This window comes from Alosa sapidissima, chromosome 21, assembly GCF_018492685.1.
Source record: "Alosa sapidissima isolate fAloSap1 chromosome 21, fAloSap1.pri, whole genome shotgun sequence".
In the NCBI taxonomy this organism is placed as follows: domain Eukaryota; kingdom Metazoa; phylum Chordata; class Actinopteri; order Clupeiformes; family Clupeidae; genus Alosa; species Alosa sapidissima.
Window position 1 is genome coordinate 6751661 of NC_055977.1, and position 20777 is coordinate 6772437.

General features: G+C 39.9%; 1 protein-coding gene and 1 long non-coding RNA gene across 2 annotated transcripts; both read right to left on the reverse strand.

Moving 5' to 3' along the window:
• Positions 1–7088: 7088 nt before the first annotated feature.
• LOC121695851 lies at positions 7089–8021 on the reverse strand. The gene is made up of 2 exons (XR_006026181.1): positions 7857–8021; positions 7089–7196 (listed from the first exon to the last, which is right to left on the reverse strand). It is a non-coding gene; the product is annotated as an uncharacterized LOC121695851 (long non-coding RNA).
• Positions 8022–13658: 5637 nt separating this feature from the next.
• Positions 13659–19837, reverse strand: LOC121695850 (protein S100-A14-like). The gene is made up of 4 exons (XM_042077005.1): positions 19697–19837; positions 19378–19525; positions 18480–18611; positions 13659–14655 (listed from the first exon to the last, which is right to left on the reverse strand). The coding sequence occupies exons 2-4, from the start codon at positions 19387–19389 to the stop codon at positions 14482–14484; spliced, it is 318 nt and encodes a 105-aa protein (XP_041932939.1). The 5' UTR covers positions 19390–19525; positions 19697–19837; the 3' UTR covers positions 13659–14481.
• Between the last annotated feature and the right edge of the window lie 940 nt (positions 19838–20777).

Here is a 20777-nt window from a genome sequence, read left to right on the forward strand (position 1 = left end):
CGAAACATGATACCGAGTGTGAACGTATGTCTCATAGCCCATCTCGGCTTGTCCCCTGCACTCCAAAATCTGGCGCTAGTTAGCCGATGCTACCAACATCTTTTTCAATAGTGGTGCTTCGGCATCGGGCTAGCCATGCAAATAAATCACTGTTTTACACCCATTTACGAGGCTCAATGTATCTCCACACTTCATTGGTAGACTTCCGAGGGCCCTGACATTTAAAACGAGACATTGAGAACTTTGAAAAAGCACTGGTAGTTTACTTACAAGACGATTTATACAGACAGTATCTTCACGAAGTTTAGCGTTTGCAGCCATCTTGCTGCTACTGGAAGAAACTGGAATCCATGCATTTCCACTGAATTATTTTTGGAATCTGATCCCTTATCATAGCTGTTCATTCTTACTCGTTGCTCGACTTATCGTGACTAAATTCAAGATGGCTGCAAACGTTAAACTTCGTGAAGATACTGTCTGTATAAATCGTCTTGTAAGTAAACTACCAGTGCTTTTTCAAAGTTCTCAATGTCTCGTTTTAAATGTCAGGGCCCTAGGAAGTCTACCAATGAAGTGTGGAGATACATTGAGCCTCGTAAATGGGTGTAAAACAGTGATTTATTTGCATGGCTAGCCCGATGCCGAAGCACCACTACTGAAAAAGTTTTTGGTAGCATCGGCTAACTAGCGCCAGATTTTGGAGTGCAGGGGACAAGTCGAGATGGGCTATGAGACATACGTTCACACTCGGTATCATGTTTCAATACACTTTAGGTCAATATCACACCGGAATTCTCCTTTAACTCAGAGTAGTCAGAACATTTCCTAATAGAAGAGGTTCATTCTCCACACCAAACCACGCAAATGCTGAAATTAAACATTATGGACAGATGTGGTCTTATAGCAATGTGCTTGGTTGTCAAATACTTGAAAATCAAGTACTGGCAAAGTTGCATATTATTTCTGGGGGGAAAGTGTTTCAGTGTTTTTAGTGGAACAAACCATCACAGTGTTCAATAGTGATTTATGCTAACTGTGAATTAATTTTGTCTTTGTGTGTGCGCGTGTTGTCTGTTTGTGTGAAAATAAGCATTATCTACTTTAAAAATAAAAAAAACATAAAGTGACTTAACCCATATCTAACTAAAGACAAAAAGTATGCGAAGGAAACCTTCCACTTTAGCTATATTGACCGATTTGAAAAATATCAACTGATTTGTGCTCAGCTATTTTAAGTGGTGAAAATGAGATATAAACAATCCACTGTGGACATGAATTAATGGGTTAAAATCAAATTGCTCACGCAGATTGGCTGAGTAGTTTGGATAACAACATTTAACAATACAAAATGATAAAACATTTTTGCATAATATCCCTGCAGATACTGTTTACAGCAGTCTTACAGTAACATACAAGTTTTGCGCCTAGGCCTGTAGATTTCATGGGCATGTTGTTTAACCAGAGTCCAGAAGTGCTCAAAGCTGACATCTTGTCCTCCTTTCACTCCCATCCGCTGCAAAGTCTTGCGTGTGTCCTGTCCCTAAAGGACACATCACAAAAACAGACTTCTAAACCTTTGATTGATATCAATTTACTGAATATGTATTTGGGATTGGTTAACCCTTTTCAAAGGAGGTTTGATTTGTATTGGTCAAAGAGTGGAGTGCACGTACATCTACAAAATTTAAACAGGTGTTGGGTATAAGGCTTAGCCGACAATTGAAAAATAAAAAGATACCCGCACACTGTTTTTACAAGCTCCCAGAGTGGTTTATTAACAATGTTTCGACCAGAGGTCTTCGTCAGGTATCAAAGATTTTTTTTTTTTTTATTGGTCACATTTTCAGAATCAGAACCTTCAGGATCTCAAATTTTGTTTTAAATTTGGGAAAACTTACCACCGCCACCACCAAAACAAAAAGATTTGTTTCCATCAAAGTCTTATTGTCTTAGTGAGTGATGTGAGTTAACTCTCAGCCATATTTGTGAATTAAGCTCAGAGTAGTTGAGAATAGCATTACCCTCTCCAAGTTTGGTAGCTGTCTCCCGAGAAAAATTGTGAATTCATCTTGGGTCAGAGTTGGTTTGTTGTTAGCCGATGCTGCATTGAAGTGAAGAACCAGAGTACCTATAGCCTTCTCCAGGTCGGATTTCTGAGAGAGAGAGAGAGAGAGAGAGATTCATATTAGCACTAAAACAAAGCCCCTTTTTTCCTTAAAGAGAGAGAGCAAAAGAAGAGAGCCAACAAGAAAAGAACATCGAGAGTGAGAAAGAGATAAAGAGGCAAAAATATCTGCTTTATGAATCACACCAAGGCCACTTAAACTGTCATCGGATAATTATCTTGCAGATTAGTGAAAGAATCGCACAGCATTTTGTGACTCTGACAACCCATATATTGTATAGGTTTGTGTGTGGCTTCAGGCATAGGGGGTTAGTCACCGGTGATTTAAGAAGAAATTAAACTTGTGTCCAAATGACTGGTGCCTTAATGCACAACAAGGGACTTGACAGTGTTTGTTTGTGACTGTAATGACCTAATTTACATAGAATTGAGTTGGGCATTTGCTGTTGCTTGGTTGTGTATCCAATGTTGACCATGGCTGCCATTGCTTTGGTCCATGCTGCCCTCTTTGTTTTGGCTAATCCAAGTCATGATATGCAGTCCCAATAATATAGCTGAGTTATTTTGTCAGTAGCAAAAAAGCCAGCGTACAAACAAACAGTGAACGCAACACATGCCTTGATCTGCCTTCCTTCTAATTTGTGGAAAATACAGTACATGCTTGGGCAGCTTGCCTTGCCAGTTACTGGGTGTGTATGGCTGCCTGTCTGACATTGAGGAAAGTAAACACCCCCCAGCAATATCTCTCCTTCTCATTATTGATCTTTCTCCCTCACCTTTCTTGCCATGCAGATAAGGCATAACCTTACACTGTACTTACAGTTACTACTACAGTAGTAGCAGTCATTTGACAACAAGCTTAGCCCTTTAATTTCCCCTTATTCTTGAAGAAATACGCTTCCGGATTAAAAAAGAAAACTTCCATTGAAAACTATTGTTCGGTGTTCCATAAAGATGGCTGTTCTGCTTTGCATCGCCCTGTCTGATATGAAAGCTCTATATCATGTATTGTTAAACTTTATAGTAAGTATAAGTATATACTCTTTTGATCCCGTGAGGGAAATTTGGTCTCTGCATTTATCCCAATCCGTGAATTGGTGAAACACACTCAAGGCACTTCAGCCGTGCCTACTGGTCGGGGCTCGAACCAGCAACCCTCCGGTAACAAGTCCGAAGCGCTAACCAGTAGGCCACGGCTGCCCCACAGAACAGTACAGATGTCTTTACAATTTCATAAGCAATGGAATATTCTCACCTGTTGCTCTGCCATGTCAGATCCTCTCGGTTAATAAACAGATGAAAGTTCTGATAATAGCCCAGCTCAGTTCAAAACTTCTTTGTGTCCTTCCCCTGTTTTGTTTGTGTTCTGCTTCAGTGTTATTGCAGTCTGTCCATGATTCTGAATACGTTCTCAACCGTGACGCTACTCAAAGGATGATATCTCTTTGTGGATGAGACGTGGGTGGGAGTGATCTGATAATTCATGTCATCCAGAGAGGGAACGTGATAGGCTGGATGCAATAGCCCCCCCTCCTTCCTCATCGGTCTTCTCTCAAAACACTTTTGTTCAGTCAACATCAAAGCTATGACTCATGCCCTCTGCATTTCCAGCTCACTGCCAACAACACACTCCTCTGTCCAAAAAAATAAAACATGTTCTTGGATGTTTACTATGCAATGCAACTTCTGACTGTCCTCAGCCACCATATGATGTCATGTAGTGCAACACTTATTTATCATCATAATGTCAGTCTGTTGAGGGATCCGGGATCCTGAAAAAAAGGAAAAAGGTACAAACATGCTAGATTTTAAAAATACAAAATTAAAAAGGTACTAGCTACCTCCTTCAGACCTCCCCCCAAAGCCACTCACCCAAAGCACACGAAGGGGAAAGGGATAGACAGCAGTTTGATAGATCTGTCACCATCCATTTGTCTGACCGTTCAAGATGATTGGATGGGGTTTTTACAGCCCTGCTCGTTCCACAGATCGCTGACATTTGTTTGTTTTGATGTCAGAGCATCTAATTAATTGACTGTAATCGAGGGTGCGAAGAAGATTCCAAGTAATTCAGCAAAAAAGGCTTCAGAAAACATCTTCCACCTAAGCCCATGAAAATCGGACTAGTGGTGAGTAGTGCAAAATACTCATAAAGAGTGATCTACAGTATTATAAGTAAAGAGGATAGAAGCTTCTATTCAACATTTTTTCAGTGAGCATATTTCCAATGAGGCTATTCACATTAAATTAGTATTAACTCGGAAATTAATATTAACTCAAAAAATCCACACATATAAAGAAATCCAAACATTAAAGTCCATAAATGATGTTAGGTATAATAAAGTGAAATGAGACAGGAAAAAAGTATTGAATAGCGTCAACTGAAATTTCTTAAAACCTTTGAAAGCCTTTGTAATGACATTGAAGAATGCTATTAAAATTGTCTCCTTAATTCCAAATGGAGACACAGTTGACCGAGTAGATTCCAGTGTAGTTAAGAGCAGGTAAAACTTGAGGCTGGCTTGCGAAAGAATAGTTCTTTATTCTGGATGTAACAACAGAGTTCTGGTAACCCTGTTGTACGCACAGCACAGCACAGTGTTGCAAGGTGAAACCAAGGTAAGAAACTGAAGCCAAGAACTAGGAAACTCCTGGCTAATTATAATACCAGAATATACATTCATGTCTGGGGTCAAATTGGAGGGGGGTGGGGGGGGTGTTTCTGCAGTATCTTAAACAAAGAACCAAAAGAATGACATACAGAAAACCACTAAAATCTAACAACATCTTCAAGACATTTCCTGTATGAAGAAAAAACTAATCAGTAGCAGTGTTAGTGATTTAGGCACATTCTTCCAAACAGATTGTCTTTGTCCTGAAGATCCTGGGGGCCCTCTTGTGAATCCTGATCTTTAGTTCTTTACACAAATGTTCAATTGGATTTAAGTCACACACCATGCTGCTGGCCAGGCCAGCACAACATACCCACTTGGGCTACCATATGCTGCACACACAAAGACTTCCCCTTGATTATTAAGTCAGAGGTGAGTCATTGTTAAAACACAAACAATATCTCTTTCCAAACGTAGTACAGGCTGTGGTAAACAACATGCTACAATATCCCCAAAATCCCCAAACCCTAAAATGGCTTAACATTGTGTGTAGCTGACTGCCACGATGAGTGTATATGGACCGTCTACAAAAGGGGTGCAACAGTCTGTCTCTCTCTTCTACTCAATAAAAATCCCTTAATCATTTGTGTGTTATTAACAATGTTTGGCTTCTGACTTATTGATCAAGATTTTGATTATTATTAACATTTCAAAATAAAATGTGGGAATGAAATAATAATAAAAAAGATTCTCACAATGATACCTGCAGGAACTTACAACTTTTCGTAAGGGTATATCCACTCAAAGGCCAATCTTTTGTTTTTGAGTGTCACATATTTATATAATTGCATTGAAGGTGGATGAATTCAGAGAATAATGGTCTCACGGTTACTCCCGAAGTAGGTGCTTTCCTCTGTACTTGCTGAACAGGTAGCATGTGACTAACAAACACTGTGGGGAGTTTTTTTTTTAACCCTGCCATGTCAAAACCAGTTTGCAAAATTGCAGTGAGGAGAATCATGCAAATGTTTAAAATACAACGCTAATGCAAAACTAATCCTGGGAAAGAGGTTTGGGGGATGGACAATTATGAAATTTGACAATGAAGCGAAACTTAAATGATCATCTGGCTGACTTTCCCCCACACCTAGTTAATTAGACCCTAGGGCCTACAGTATAAACACTGATGAAGGTAGGTGATTGCTTGATAACTCCAATGACATGCTCTCGAAGGCTGTTCTTTTGGTGATGTTTTTTTTGTCCTCAATCATTGCCTTGGTGATGTTGTTTTTGATGGTAAATAGGCATGGTTGTTGATTAGCCACTTTGGAAAATGTAACACCCCTCCTGTGTATATTTGAAATCAGTCAGAATGACATACTTTAAGGGTCCTGTAGTGTTTTGTTTTCCCTGTTTAGTGTTTTCCATTATGTCTGCTCCTCTTGTTTTCTTCCTGTGTCCTGTTCCATGTGTTTCTTTGTTTGTTTTGCCATGTGTTTCTGTTCCCAGTGCCTGTGTCTCTGCCCCTCACCTGATCTCGTTAGTCTGTTAGTTTAATTATGGTTTCCACCTGTCTTGTTTTACCTTGTTCATTGTCCACCTGTGCCCTGTTACCCCTGTGTATTTAAACCCTCTGTCTCCCCTCAGTCTTCGTCGGTTATTAGTCATTGTGTGTTGCACTGCACACGGTTGAGTCAGGTCGTAATAAAGATGCCTGTGATTCTGGGATTACCTTACCTTACCTTACCTTGCCTGGCTGTGCTTTGCCCTGCGTTTGGTTCAAGCTCTCCCTGTGGAACCGTGACGCATACCCTCTACTGGCACCATAATTAAAACAACTGTGTGGCTATTATTTTACTTTTACCTATTTATTTTATTTATTCTTATGAAAATCTACTGACATGTATGTTATCAGATTTATTGTATAACTGCTTTGGCAATATAAGTGAGCTTGTCATGCCAATAAAGCATTCTTGAATTGAATTAAGGGCCAGTTAATATAAATTGAGTGGTTTTGGTATATTTTCAGGGATAAATTTGTGTACAGTTCCGTGTACATCCTGTAACAAATCACAGTGTACCATACCTACTGTATTGACACTTAAAACGGACACCGTCAGAGCTGGACACCTAAAATAGGTATCGACAACAGAACTAGGGACAGTGTGTATGGTGAATGGTTACAGGTGAGGGGTATGTGAGAATCATGTGAAAACATGTAAATAAACAAAAGCCCATGGCAAGACAAGAACATTGCAAGCATATTGTTGACAAAGTTAACTCAGAACAGTAAGAACAGATGCTGTTTACTGCTATTGGCCTCACTGTATGATACAAGATTTTTTTTTTTCAGTTTTGTAGATTCTGTCGGCCTCTTCTTTAACCAGAACCCAGAAGCGCTCGAAGTCTTGTCCGCTTGTCTCTCCGTTTCGCTCCAAAAAACTGTGTGTGTCCCGTTCCTAGGACCCATCACAAAAACAGACTTCTGAACCTTTTTTTTATATAAATTTATATAAATATATACTGAATATGTATTTGGGATTGGTTAAAGGAGAAATCCAGCAAGTTTTCACATCAGATCTCCATTTCTCGAGGTCAACAAGCACTGTCTGTACAATAAATAAATAAATAAATAAATAAATAAATAAAACAAACCACCTCGAGTTTCTACAGCCAGCAGCTAACGCAGCCAGGCAGCTAACAGCACTCCTCTGGGGGCATGTACATGGGAGCTCATGGCGCTGTGTGTGGGCGCTTGAGAAACAGACATCTGTGTGAAAACTCGCTCAATTTCTCCTTTAAACCTTTACAAAGGAGCTTTGATTTTTATTGGCTCAGATATTAATTTCTGTGTGACATTTTTAGAATCAGAATATTCAGGATCTCAAATTTAGTGTTAAGTCCTTGAAAACTTGTGTTGCTCAGCACTGCTATTGATCGACTTTAGTCAAATCTTTTTTTCAATTAACCTCCTCCTGACTGCCCACTTTGTGCGTCTGACTCAGCAAAATACACTGGCAAACTCACACCCTTATTATGTTAGTCTTAGTGAATGTGAGTTAACTCTTGGCCATATTTGTGAATTAAGTTCAGAGCAGTGTAGTTGAGAATAACATTACCCTGCACTTGTTGAAGGGATCAGCCAGAGTTTTTATAGCCTTCTCCAGGTCTGTCTTTTGAGAGAGAGAGAGAGATAAAGATATTCATATTAGCACTAAAACGGAGCCCCTTTTTTCCAAAGCGACTTACAAATAAAAACAATACAATAGTTAAAAAAAATGAAATGTTGGTAAGACAATATTAAGGAAAATAGCAATAATAAACAATAATGTCAATGCAATATCAATGATCAATAGCCTAATGAAAACAAACAAATACTAAAAACCACTTAATTAATTAAGTGTTTGTTGAACATATACATAATGTTCAACATAATGTGAGACAAATACTTAGTGATGGGCAAAATGCTACAAGCTACAAGCTACTTTTACCGGAGAACATTTCATACAGATCTCCGATTTTTGAGGCCACGGGTACTGCCGGCATAAAAAGAAATCTGAAAACAAGCGGTTTTACCTAGCTCGAGTTGCTGCAGCCAACAGTTAGAGCTTCCAGACTACACTCAGGATGCATGTTCATGAGCCCCCATGTTTGAGCCCCCCATGTTCATGCCCATACTGTAGCTGCCTGGCTGCTTTACCAATTGTTTTTGGGGGTTTTCCTACTGACAGAACTTGGTGACCTCGAGAAACAGAGATCCATATGAAAAATTGCCTCATTTCTCCTTTTAAGTTACATTTAAGATACATTTTCTAAGTAGCTTGTCCATCACTGCAAATACAGCTCATGTTTGAGCAGTATTAGTATCTAGTAGACTAATAATTTAGGTGCTAAAGTCTTTAATTTGCCATTAGTGGTAGGATACTTGAAACAAACCACCTTTTTAGTTGAAAGGGTCTATATATGAATGGGAACGGTGTGCTTCAGTTGCGAACCCAGTAGCCCCCCTGTTACAGTAAATGTGATGATGAAACAATAGCATACAGCACGTGACAGGTCTCAGTTGGGCCAGTGTACCAGCTGTAGTAGCAACAGATTTTAAATGCCCCAGCAGTTTATTTAAAACAACCGTAAATGAAGTAACAGTATAACAATATACAGCAAACAGTCCAATATACTGTAGGCAAATGCATGACGAAAAGATAGAAGATACTACATTTTCTAAGTAGCTTGTCCATCACTGCAAATACAGCTCATGTTTAAGCAGCTTACTGTGCCACAGTTACTGGGTGCGTATGGTGTCCTGTCTGACCACTCCCATTGATGTAACTGATTTCTTTTCAGTAGCAAGAAAACTACAGCGAAGGCCAGCGTACAAACAAACAGTGTACTCAGCACATGCCTTGACCTGCCTCCTTCTAATGTGGGGCACATACAGTACATGCTTGGGGCAGCTTACTGTACGACAGTTACTGGGTGTGTATGGCTGCCTGTCAGACATTGAGGAAAGGAGCAATATCTCTCCTTCTCATTATTTATATCTCTCCCTCTGTGTCTCATCTTCCCTGCCATGCAAATCAGGCACATTTTAATGATCTCATTCCCACATTTCAATTCGGGGACCACTGTAAGAGAGGTAGCACAACAGACTGTTTGACAATGAAACGAAACTTAAACGCTCATCTGCCTGACTTTCCCCAACACCCTTAATTAATTAGACCCTAGGGCAGTGGTTCTCAACCAGTGTGCTGAGGAATTTTGAGGAACCTAATGTGCTTTTATGAAATAGGCTATAGAGCTATTTTTAAATGCATCAATGACACAGCTTCTTGAATAAAAAGCTCAATCAACGTCAAGTGCATATCATGCCTGTAGTCATATCACTGTAGTCTAATGAACACACTGTATACTGTAGAGAAACATGTGGGCATGAGAATGAGCACTCCTGTTATTGCCTGCATAATAATGTTGTGTGACATACTTGACAATCAGTAACCATTGCCGGTGTGCCTTGGTGTTTTGGTTTGATCTTTGGTGTGCCTTAGACCCCAAAACAGTGAGAACCTCTGCCCTAGGGCCTGATTCAATGAAACACAGATGAAGGAAGGTGCCTGCTTGATAACTCCAGTGAAATGCTCTCGAAGACTGTTCTGTTGGTGATGTTTTCCCCACAAAGGTTGCTTTGGTGATTTTGTTTTTGTTGGTAAATAGGCTTGGTTGTTGATTGGGCACTGTGGGAAATTCCCAACCTAACTGACATTTCCCTCAGGATGAATAAAGTATCTATCTATCTATCTATCTATCTATCTACTGTATCTATCTATCTATCTATCTATCTATCTATCTATCTATCTACAGTATCTATCTATCTATCTATCTATCTGTCTGTCTGTCTGTCTGTCTGTCTATATATATCTACTGTATCTATCTATCTCTCTATCTATCTATAGCACTAGGAATTTACAGCTTTTCTCAGACACTTTGGTGCTTTTCTCACATCACTATTACTGTAACATTTGCACAGCAGTGCATTTCTCAAAACAATTAGTGCAAACTGCAAAACCTAGTGGATAACCTTCAAAAGCAAGTATTTATGTCAATGAAACTGCTAGTGTCATCAAAATGAGAAGTCTTGACACCATCTTTATGAACAAGATAGTCAAATGGCTTTTTCATGTTTTCATTACGACAGTTTATGCTCTCAGTGTTTTCCCATGCAAAAAAAAGGTCAGAACTCGGTGACACTACCTGAAAATGCTCAAGACAACACTATACAGTACTTGTACAGCCATTTGAAAACTACAGTAAAGTTACAAAGTGCAATGACTCAAGCAATGAAATGAAGACAATTAGTTTTATTGGGAACGACTATTCAGCATCCTATAGTTCATTTTGACTGACATGACAAAGCAACTGATACATGTTCAAAAGCATTTGCAATTTGTTCAGAGGAAGGAGAAATTGCTACTATGATGTGCACAAATGACTAAATGTTGTGGAGGTTGAACTAATAGTTATGAGAATTTTCATTCTGATCTGAGAAAAGCACCAAAGCGACTGAGAAAGACTGTAAACTTCCTCCTGATGTTTTCTAATGCCGCTGGGGTCACGGCAACTCCAACTGGCAAGTGATGGTAGTATATCCCCTCCTGCAGATGGAAGCTAGCCTGGCGAGCCAGACCCACATTACAGTTTTTCTCAGTCGCTTTGGTGCTTTTTTCAGATCAGAATGAAAATTCTCATACTGTAACTATTAGTTCAACCTCCACAACATTTAGTCATTTGTGCACATCATAGTAACAGTTTCTCCTTCCTCTGAACAAATTGCAAATACTTTTGGACATGTATCAGTTATATATAACAATTTTATAGTTTTATAGTATCAGTTATATGTAACAATTCTCTGCTGTTTTTTAACATTATCATTTGCTTATGTCATGTCAGTCAAAATGAACTATACTTATGAATGCTGAATAGTCGTTCCCAATAAAACTAATAGTCTTCATTTCATTGCTTGAGTCATTACATACAAAATTGTTGAACTAGTTATCAAATTCTGTCACAATGCTGTAGAATTGCAAAGAGCATACAGTAAAAATGTACGTATTCAGTGTCTTGTACTCACTTACTCACCTAACTACAGCAATGTGTAACTTTACTGTAGTTTTTAAAAGGCTGTGCAAGTGCTGTATAGTGCTGTCTTGAGCATGTTCAGGTAGTGTCACCGAGTTCTGACCTTTTTTTGCATTGGAAAACACTGAGAGAACTGTCATAATGAAAACATGACAAAGCCATTTGACTATCTTGTTCATAAACGATGGTGTCAAGACTTCTAATTTTGATGACACTGACAGTTTAATTGACATGAATACCTGCTTTTGAGGAATGGATTATCCATTTTGAGCAAGTGACGTGCTTTTGCAGGTCATCCACTATGTTTTGCAGTTTGCACTAATTGTTTTGAGAATTGCACTAACTGCTGTGCAAATGTTAATAGTGATGTGAGAAAAGCACCAAAGCGACTGAGAAAAACTGTAAAATGTAGGGTCTGGGCACTCACCGTTCGCAGTGCTCAGTCCGAGGGGCGGGATAATCAGTTGTCTTTCAAATTCCCTCTGCACGCAATAGGATATTTGTTTTCAAGTAGCAGGGAATTCAAGCCAAACCGTTGCAACTCTGCCATCAATCATTATGTTAAGCCCACCAAACGACTCTATACACGATTTCAATGGCCTGATTAAGTTTCGATTTCTGGAGCTCACAAGCCAACGGAGAGTTGCTAGACTAGCCCTGGCAGCAAATTTAATTTGCCGCTAGGGGCGCGTCTAGATTTCTAGGCTAGGTGGAAGCATGATTGTGACATGGCAATCAGCATTGACACGGATTTGACTTTACTCAGGGTTCCTACACATTTTCCATTTTAAAATTCCATACTCAAATTTCCAAACTTCTCGGTAGATTTTTCTGACCATATTCTCGACATTGCGGCCACATCTGGTTTGGGATAACTCGGTGAAAACAAAGGTATGGACAACGGAAGTGAATTAAAAAATGACACTTCATATTCGTCCATTTAGCTGGGTCATTTTTAGTTGTATCTTAGTTGTATCTTGACGATGGGGACTGACAGTTAAGCTACACAACAGTAGGAATGGTTCATTATGACCTGAGTGAAGTGATTAGTACTGCAGATGCAAAAGTCTGGAGACACAAATATTACTCCATGTCCTTGTTTCTTTTTTTCCATACTTATCCAGACCTGGAAATTACTAAAATCAAATTCCATACTTTTCCAGGTTTTCCATACTGCGTAGGAACCCTGTTTACTTGATGACAGGGCTGGTTCTACCCTACTACATTTGGGTGGGCTGGTAGAAATTTTGGGTGGGCAACATAGCAAAGCAGTCAAATTGGATCAAAATTTACATAAACACAAAACACAAATACATGTATTTAAAATAAGTATTTCAAATACAAAGTAGTTTTGTCATTTGGATTTTATTTTGTTGAAGAAAATGGCTTCGTGTTTTGTATCAAAATATGAGGGTGTATTTTTGTAGTTTAAAAATACTGCCAAATATTTTTGGTAAAACCAGTAGCTTACTTTTGGTGATGTGATGACATCATAAAAGTGCAAAACAATGAATGTAGCCTCTGACTGGTGCTGACTTTTCATTCGTAATTTGCCCAGAAGATGATCCAGTGCAAGATGAGTAACTTGTAGGTTGCTCACACACACAATACACCCCCTCTCGTACCAACCTGAAGTTTCTTGATAACCTTAATGATTCTTGAGAGCTTTAATCATCCAATCGGAACCCATGGAACCGGTTATGTGGTTGCCCTGCAACATTGCTCAATCTGGGCATGCATTGACGGTGCCATGAGACTTGTCACCATTTTGGACCGCTTGACAAGTTAAATTGTGCTTCAGGGGGAGGGGGGTTACCTAACAAACGTACATAGGCCTACTGCACAGTTAGGCAAGCTACTTACTATTACAGTCAACACCAACTCACCTACATCCAAGCTGGGTTTGAGGCTGCACACTGCGCAGATGCACACAGATGCTGAAAACTGACATTATTTGGGTGCTTCACAATTTATTAGTATTCACAATGCTTGGGTGGGCTTAGCCCACCCGGCCCCCTGTCTAGAGCTGGCCCTGTTTGATGATCAGAAGTTTGAAGAAAAATGACAATAAACAGTTGTTTTCTGAAGTTCCATTAGATGGCGCTGCCTACTGCAAAAGTCAGGTAGGGTTATAAATCAAAATCATACCGCTAGGGGGCTATATAAGTTATAACATTCTTGGGTATTACTTGCTACTATTAATGTTTATACAACTTACAAACCTTTGGAATGGTTTTATGTCTTATTTGACTATGAAGAAGAAAAAAAGAGGTTTTGAATTTCATTAGTCCATGTTACCATTTAAACTTTATTAAGTGCACGTCATTTCAAGGATGACAGACACCGTAGACGTTGGATACAGAAAACAAAAATATAAAATATAAATACAATGTATGTGTTTCCATCAGATCATTAGTTTCTTTGGGGTAGTCATCAATAATAATTGGTGTTCTGTAAATTTCATAGATTGAAGGCCACTGGTGTATTTGAATTATTTGTGACAAGAGAACATGTGGTAATTGGATTTGGCAAGGAATGGTGCAAAATAATGTGAACCTAAATGGTTTAATAAGCTTACTGTGAATCACAGTTTCTTAGTGTAGGGTAGGCTATATGGATATAGGTCACATTTCCTGTCCCAACATTCTGTAATGAGGAAATATTGACACATGTTCGGTGTGCAATAATGAGCTCAATTGACCTCTTACAAAGGAAATTAATTAATTTCTCTTCATGAAAACATCAGGTAAAACTCCCTTTACTTGTCTCTCCAATGTAGTGTTTTACTTTATGAAAATAAATCTCTTTCAGTACTAAACCTCAATGTTGTTCTGAACTCCAGTACGTTCTGCAAACACTTGCAAAGGCACAAAAGCCAACCAACACCATTTCTTTTATAAATCATAAAGGCATATAGCCATGGCAGGACCCCTCAGTGTGCTAATGGAGTGTGTATGATATGTTACTACTTGGATAAAGGTACTGGATGAAGCTGAGATGCATTTAAAAAAAACAAAAAACATATGATCATCAGAGCTCAATAGGCATTATGGTGGTAGTTCCCTATGCCTGAGTGAGGACCGATCTAAAAGAACCCAGCCGGTCCTGGTCTCACAATAACACACATTTAGCACACTTGGAGACTTTTTCGTGGCTCAGAAGGCCGTGCTGGTTGGTGGCCAGGGACTGGATGAGGTTCCAGAAGTGCTGGAAGGAGATGTCCTCCCCATCCTTCACCCCCATCTGCTGCAGGATCTCCCCCATGCCTGCCTCTGAAGCTGACGTCTGGGAGGAGACACAACAAACACAAGGTAAGATAAGACAGGATAAGATAATCCTTTACAGTTTTTCTCAGTCGCTTTGGTGCTTTTTGCAGATCAGAATGAAAATTCTCATAACTATTAGCTCAACCTCCACAACATTTAGTCATTTGTGCACATCATAGTAGCAAATTCTCCTTCCTCTGAACAAATTGAAAATGCTTTTGGACATGTATCAGTTGCTTTCATACAATTCTCTGCTGTTTTTTAACATTATCATTTGCTTATGTCATGTCAGTCAAAATGAACTATACTTATGAATGCTGAATAGTCGTTCCCTATAAAACTAATAGTCTTCATTTCATTGCTTGAGTCATTACATACAAAATTGTTGAACTAGTTATCAAATTCTGTCACAATGCTGTAGAATTGCAAAGAGCATACAGTAAAAATGTACGTATTCAGTGTCTTGTACTCACTTACTCCCCTAACTACAGCAATGTGTAACTTTACTGTAGTTTTCAAATGGCTGTACAAGTAGTGTATAGTGCTGTCTTGAGCATGTTCAGGTAGTGTCACCTTTTTTTCTGCCCTTTTTTTGCATTGGAAAACACTGAGAGAACGGTCATAATGAAAACATGACAAAGCCATTTGACTATCTTGTTCATAAACGATGGTGTCAAGACTTCTCATTTTGATGACACTGACAGTTTCATTGACATGAATACGTGCTTTTGAGGAATGGACTATCCATTTTGAGCAAGTGACGTGCTTTTGCAGGTCATCCACTAGGTTTTGCAGTTTGCACTAATTGTTTTGAGAAATGCACTAACTGCTGTGCAAATGTTAATAGTGATGTGAGAATAGCACCAAAGCGACTGAGAAAAACTCTAATTGTTTTACGATGAAGAAATGTACATTGTTATACAGCAGCAAACTGGGAAAGCAATGGGCTCTAAAGTTAATGGTGCTAGGTATAAATCAATAAAACTGAAATAAAATAATAATAATAAAAAAGCACAGTTAATATGTATTCATCTGGAAACCGCTTTTATCCAAAGCAAAAAAAAACCCAAAAAAACATGTGTTACAATTCAGAAGTGATGTACAAGTCAGGAAACATTTAGCCTCCGTGACCATTAGCCTATATCTCATTGCATAACATTTAGTCATTTGGCAGATGCTTTTATCCAAGTAAGGTTTGACACAGTGCAGACAGACCTTTTTAAGAGTGCATAGCTCCCTGGGTAAATAACTCATGACCTTGTCCTGGGGTTGTTGTGGCCTACTGGTTAAGGCTTCGGGCTTGGAACCGTAGGGTTGCCGGTTCAATCCCCAACCAGTGGGAAAGGCTGAAGTGCCCTTGAGCCAGGCACCTAACCCCTCACTGCTTCCCGAGCACCGCTGTAGCAAGGCAGCTCACTGCTCTGGGTTAGTGTGTGCTTCACTTCACTGTGTGCTCTGTGTGTTCACTAATTCACAGATGGGATAAATGCAGAGACCAAATTCCTTGTATATACGCAAGTGTACTTGGCCTACATACCTGATTTACATTTACATTTATATTGCTGTAGGGAACTCAATGCTCCAGCTGTATTTTTTCTGAGATGTTTCCAACATGGGGGACATTAGGACATTCTCAGACCAAAGCATCAGTACCCAGACATCTTGTTTCTCACCACAAATCAGGGACAGGGTAACCACATCTTACGTCCGCTACTGCTGACTCACCATGGCAACAAATGCTTGGCATTATGATGAGAGTAAGTCAGACTCAGATGCAGATTGTAAAGACAGAAGTTTCACTTCACATAATCACAGGCAAATCCAGCAACGAAATGTTAACTAAGTCAAACAGCTGTAGGCAAACATGGATATGCAGAGTTCACAGTTACAGGCAAACCATTAACCCAAGCCATCCTAAGTCAGGGTACAAAACAGAAGATCAAGAATGTCATCTCACCTGTTTCTCCTAAAGGTTACAAAAGTAACTCGACACTCAACGCTCTTCTCAGTGAAGGGGGAACCTCACTAACCGCCACCAATGTGTAGAACCCACCTGGCTGATGCACGGCAGCCATTATGTGCCAGAACGCTCACCACACACCAGCTTGAGGTGGAGAGCGAGGGAGTGAATGAGCCAATTACACTAGGGGATGATTAGGGGGCCAGACTGAATGCGTCAGCTTGGGAATTTAGCCAGGACACCGGGGAACCCACTACTCTTTGCGATAGGTAGATAGATATGAACTAAAAAGCCAAACAAATGACAGATTCTGGAGTCACACACTGTATAAGCAGAACACTGATGAGATTTGAGTGTGGAACGACTCTGGCCCGGATCCTAGCCAGAAGTGGCCCTGGATCAGGTGCTATATGTGAGATGACGGCTCGTTCAGAAATAGAACAACCTTCTTGTGGGCGCAGTGGCATGACTGGTGCGCAACACAGTGCCTTTACCCAGTGGTTAAAATGGGATTTGGCAGGTGGGGGAACCCTAAAATCCAATGTCGGTGCAACGGGGAAAAATGACTCACCGTTGGACGAAATATTGAGTATTGTGGTGTAGCAATACTTTTTGGACAAGAATTGCTAGCTTCTTGGTCACCTCTGTACACGTGGAAAATTAACTCACTATTTATTTTAACAATATCATTGCGCTATATCGTTGGTATGAAAGAATATATTTATTATTAATTTATCTGAGGTGGCGGAACTGCGTCCCCCCCCCCCACCCTGCCTGTAACCTATTTGGGTCCAAATACCCACTCCCTCCACTGTCCTCCAAATAAGTTGACGGTCATATTTAAATTGGCAGTGGTCTCTTAATTTTGAATATGACGGTCAAAGAAAGTAGGAAGCTGCTGCACACTGTCTTCATTTGCAATTGTACTGTTTTTTTTATTGCAACGTTTCAGTCAGATGACTAGGCAATTTATGACGGTCAACTCATTTGAATATCACTCAGCAACTGTAGGAAAACATCAGAAAAATGTGCAGTGGACTCTTCATTTTTTCCAGAGCTGTGTATATATATATATATATATATATATATATATATATATATATATATATATATATATATATATATATATATATATATATATATACATATACACATATATATATAATAGAATAACTATCCAAAAGACACAAGTAGGCAAAGACTACTGAAGCTAGTTCCTTAACTCAATTTCAATGGTTGCCACTGGAATTAATTCACATGGCTTTGAAGTGTCTGTTTGCACCCCTTCATATAGGTCTACCGAAATATATCAAAACAGAGGAAGTTTAGCAGACAATTCTTCTTTTTCTGTTGTATGCTCACTTTGCCCTGCACCTGGCCTGAAGGAAAGGTGGGATGTGTACACAACCACTCTAGCAAAGGTCCACCGAAATACCCAACCAATTGGTGGCCTTCCACACATTCAATTTCAGTTCATCTTTAAACAGTATAGCTTCATCTAAAGGAGCTATAAATTACCATAGGCTTTAGGCAACCATACATCTTGTAACAACTTGTCAGTATATTTCACACATTTACCACACACTGAGCCATAAGTGCACATATGTTGTAATCTTCGAAACTCGCGACTTGTTCAGCCATGTGCAGTAAATGGAGGACACAGGTGAGCATATAGAACAAGAGGGATACCAGTCAGTGCATCACCTGATGTTTGGCCTACTCACCTGGTCTACAAATCCAAAATATGTGGCTGTGAAGCAAGGAGTCTGACTAAGAGGGAGTCATAGGAAGGAGCCACACCCAATGAGCCATCTGAATTTGAGGATTACCATTTTTTTTTCATTTAAAAAAAAGGAAGAGAGAGAGAAATGTGTGTAACTTACCTTAGTTAGGTTAGGCAGCTGTGAAGAAAGAAGACCTTTAAATTCATCTCTTTTCAGTGTGGGGGAATTGTTGCCAGCTGCTGAATGGAAGTTTGTCACCAGGGACTGGATGGCCTTCTCCAGATCTGAGCACTGAGAGAGAGAGAGAGAGAGAGAGAGAGAGAGAGAAAGATCTACGTTAGTTCACTATGTTATTGTAATCTGACAGAGCAGGTTACAATTAACCTGTGGCAGTGCCACAGGCTGGTGTGCTTGCAAAACAACGTTTAACAAGGTCTATAAAAATACTTCACTAGCGTTTAATGTGAGCTCTCCCACGACACACATTTAAAAATGAAAAAGTCGTGTGAGACACAACTATTGACATTAACACTAAGTAGCAGCAATGTCCATATCAGTAACTCTGGAATGATTACTTTACTCCTAAAAACCGCTAATATTTTTTGACGTGACACAGGCGTCTCCATCATATGGCTTCATGATTGAGTCCCTTGCTTTTAATCGCGACCCTGTGTCGACTAAACGCAATTGTTAGTATGGTGTGCATCTGTGTTGATATGACCTGAATTAACTCGTCATTAGTCGTTTCTTCAGAACTATTAAACGTTTCCTTGCGTCGCCGGGGATACATGGGAGGTCTGGATCCAAAGGCTATAAAGAATGGCATGCACGTACAGATAAAAAGACGATAAACCCACAATGGAGGACGGACACAGGACTGGGGAAGCTGTTTAGAGCGCAAACTGACGAGACCTCTAAGTTTCCTCTCAACTCTTATTGAAAGCACCGATTTACTCACAATCAGCTATGGAAACTAAAACAACTGCCCAACTGACAAAAATGTGCAAACAGTCCAATGAGGGGATCATACTGTATCTCTGTTAAGTGTTAGCCATACCTGTTCCGCCATTTGGATTACTTTCTTTGACCCTTTTCTTGTTGTAAGCAGTTTCCTTTTCAGCGACGTCTAGTATTAGTTACTCTTCTTGCTCAGCGTTTCATTGCTTCTGTCACACTTTGGCTGTGGTCCCGAATCCACCCACTCGCTGAAGGAAAAAAAAATAGTCCACCTTTCAAGTCAGTCAAACCAACGGAAAAATAACCTTGTATTCTTGTAATTTGATGCGTTGGGACTCTAAATGCAAAGGGCGGGGAGAGATGTACACAGTTGCATACATCCCATTGCAAATTATTCTTTCGCATTTTTGTTCACTTACAAGTTCAAAGACACCGCAGTATTCTCCGACAGTAAGAAAAGGGATGCGCGCGCATCACTCACATCTGGAAGCTTTTAAGGCGATGGCTGGAACACGTCGGTTTTACGCAATAACGAAATGCAAGTCCAGGCTGGTCTGTGTCGTCTTTCTCTATTTATTTGAGAGATTATGCTTACTTTCTGTCGCCTCTTGTTCTTCCAAAGGTGAGGTTAAATTGTGGATTATACCTAATGCACTCTTCACAGCTGGATTGTGCGACCACACAATCACGCACAGAGTGCAAAGTCCACAATTGTTGGCGCTCAAATAAGGCAGTGACTAGCAGTTTATTTAAAAGGAATTGTCTGAAAGCTGTCCTAGTTTGGCGTGGGTACGTAAACATACGCAGAACTGGTGCAACTGCATTCTAGTAAGCCGGATGAGTGAGTCACCAGTGCGGCACACATGGTGAGGGCCCGAGTAGCTCTCCAAAACGGACAGTAATTAACTTCACAAAAAAACACATTATGGCTATTTTTTTTCCAGTTACACACAGAAGAAGATGGCAAACTTGTGCTATTGGTTGGAGACTTTCCAAAGCAGTCAGACTTGTCATGTCACATTCAGTCATACCCAGGAACCTACTTTGGCTACAGCCACCATACTGACACTTAACTATACTACAAACAAAATAAAACAACATCAGCAAAGGGCCACCATCTTGAGCATTTCACTGAAGTTATCAATTGGGCAGGAAAAGTTGGCTCATATGAAGAGGATTTTCTTGTTTTGCACATCATTCTGAAAGACCTGACGGGCGTGGCTGAGACAACTCAATCCCATGGGAATCGGGTGTGGCACTGAATCCCCATTTATCTGCAGTCAGTGAGCATGCATGTTGCGGCGACTATAGGTAGCTCTCAATGTTAGATTTACAGCCATGAGCCTGACTGCATGGAAATGTAAGCCACCAATTGGTACAATGCCAGTTGCATTCTTTCCCATGATGATTCATGCTCATAATGACAGACATTATGACATTGTGGACAGACAAGCACATGCACGCACGCACGCACACACACACACACACACACACACACAC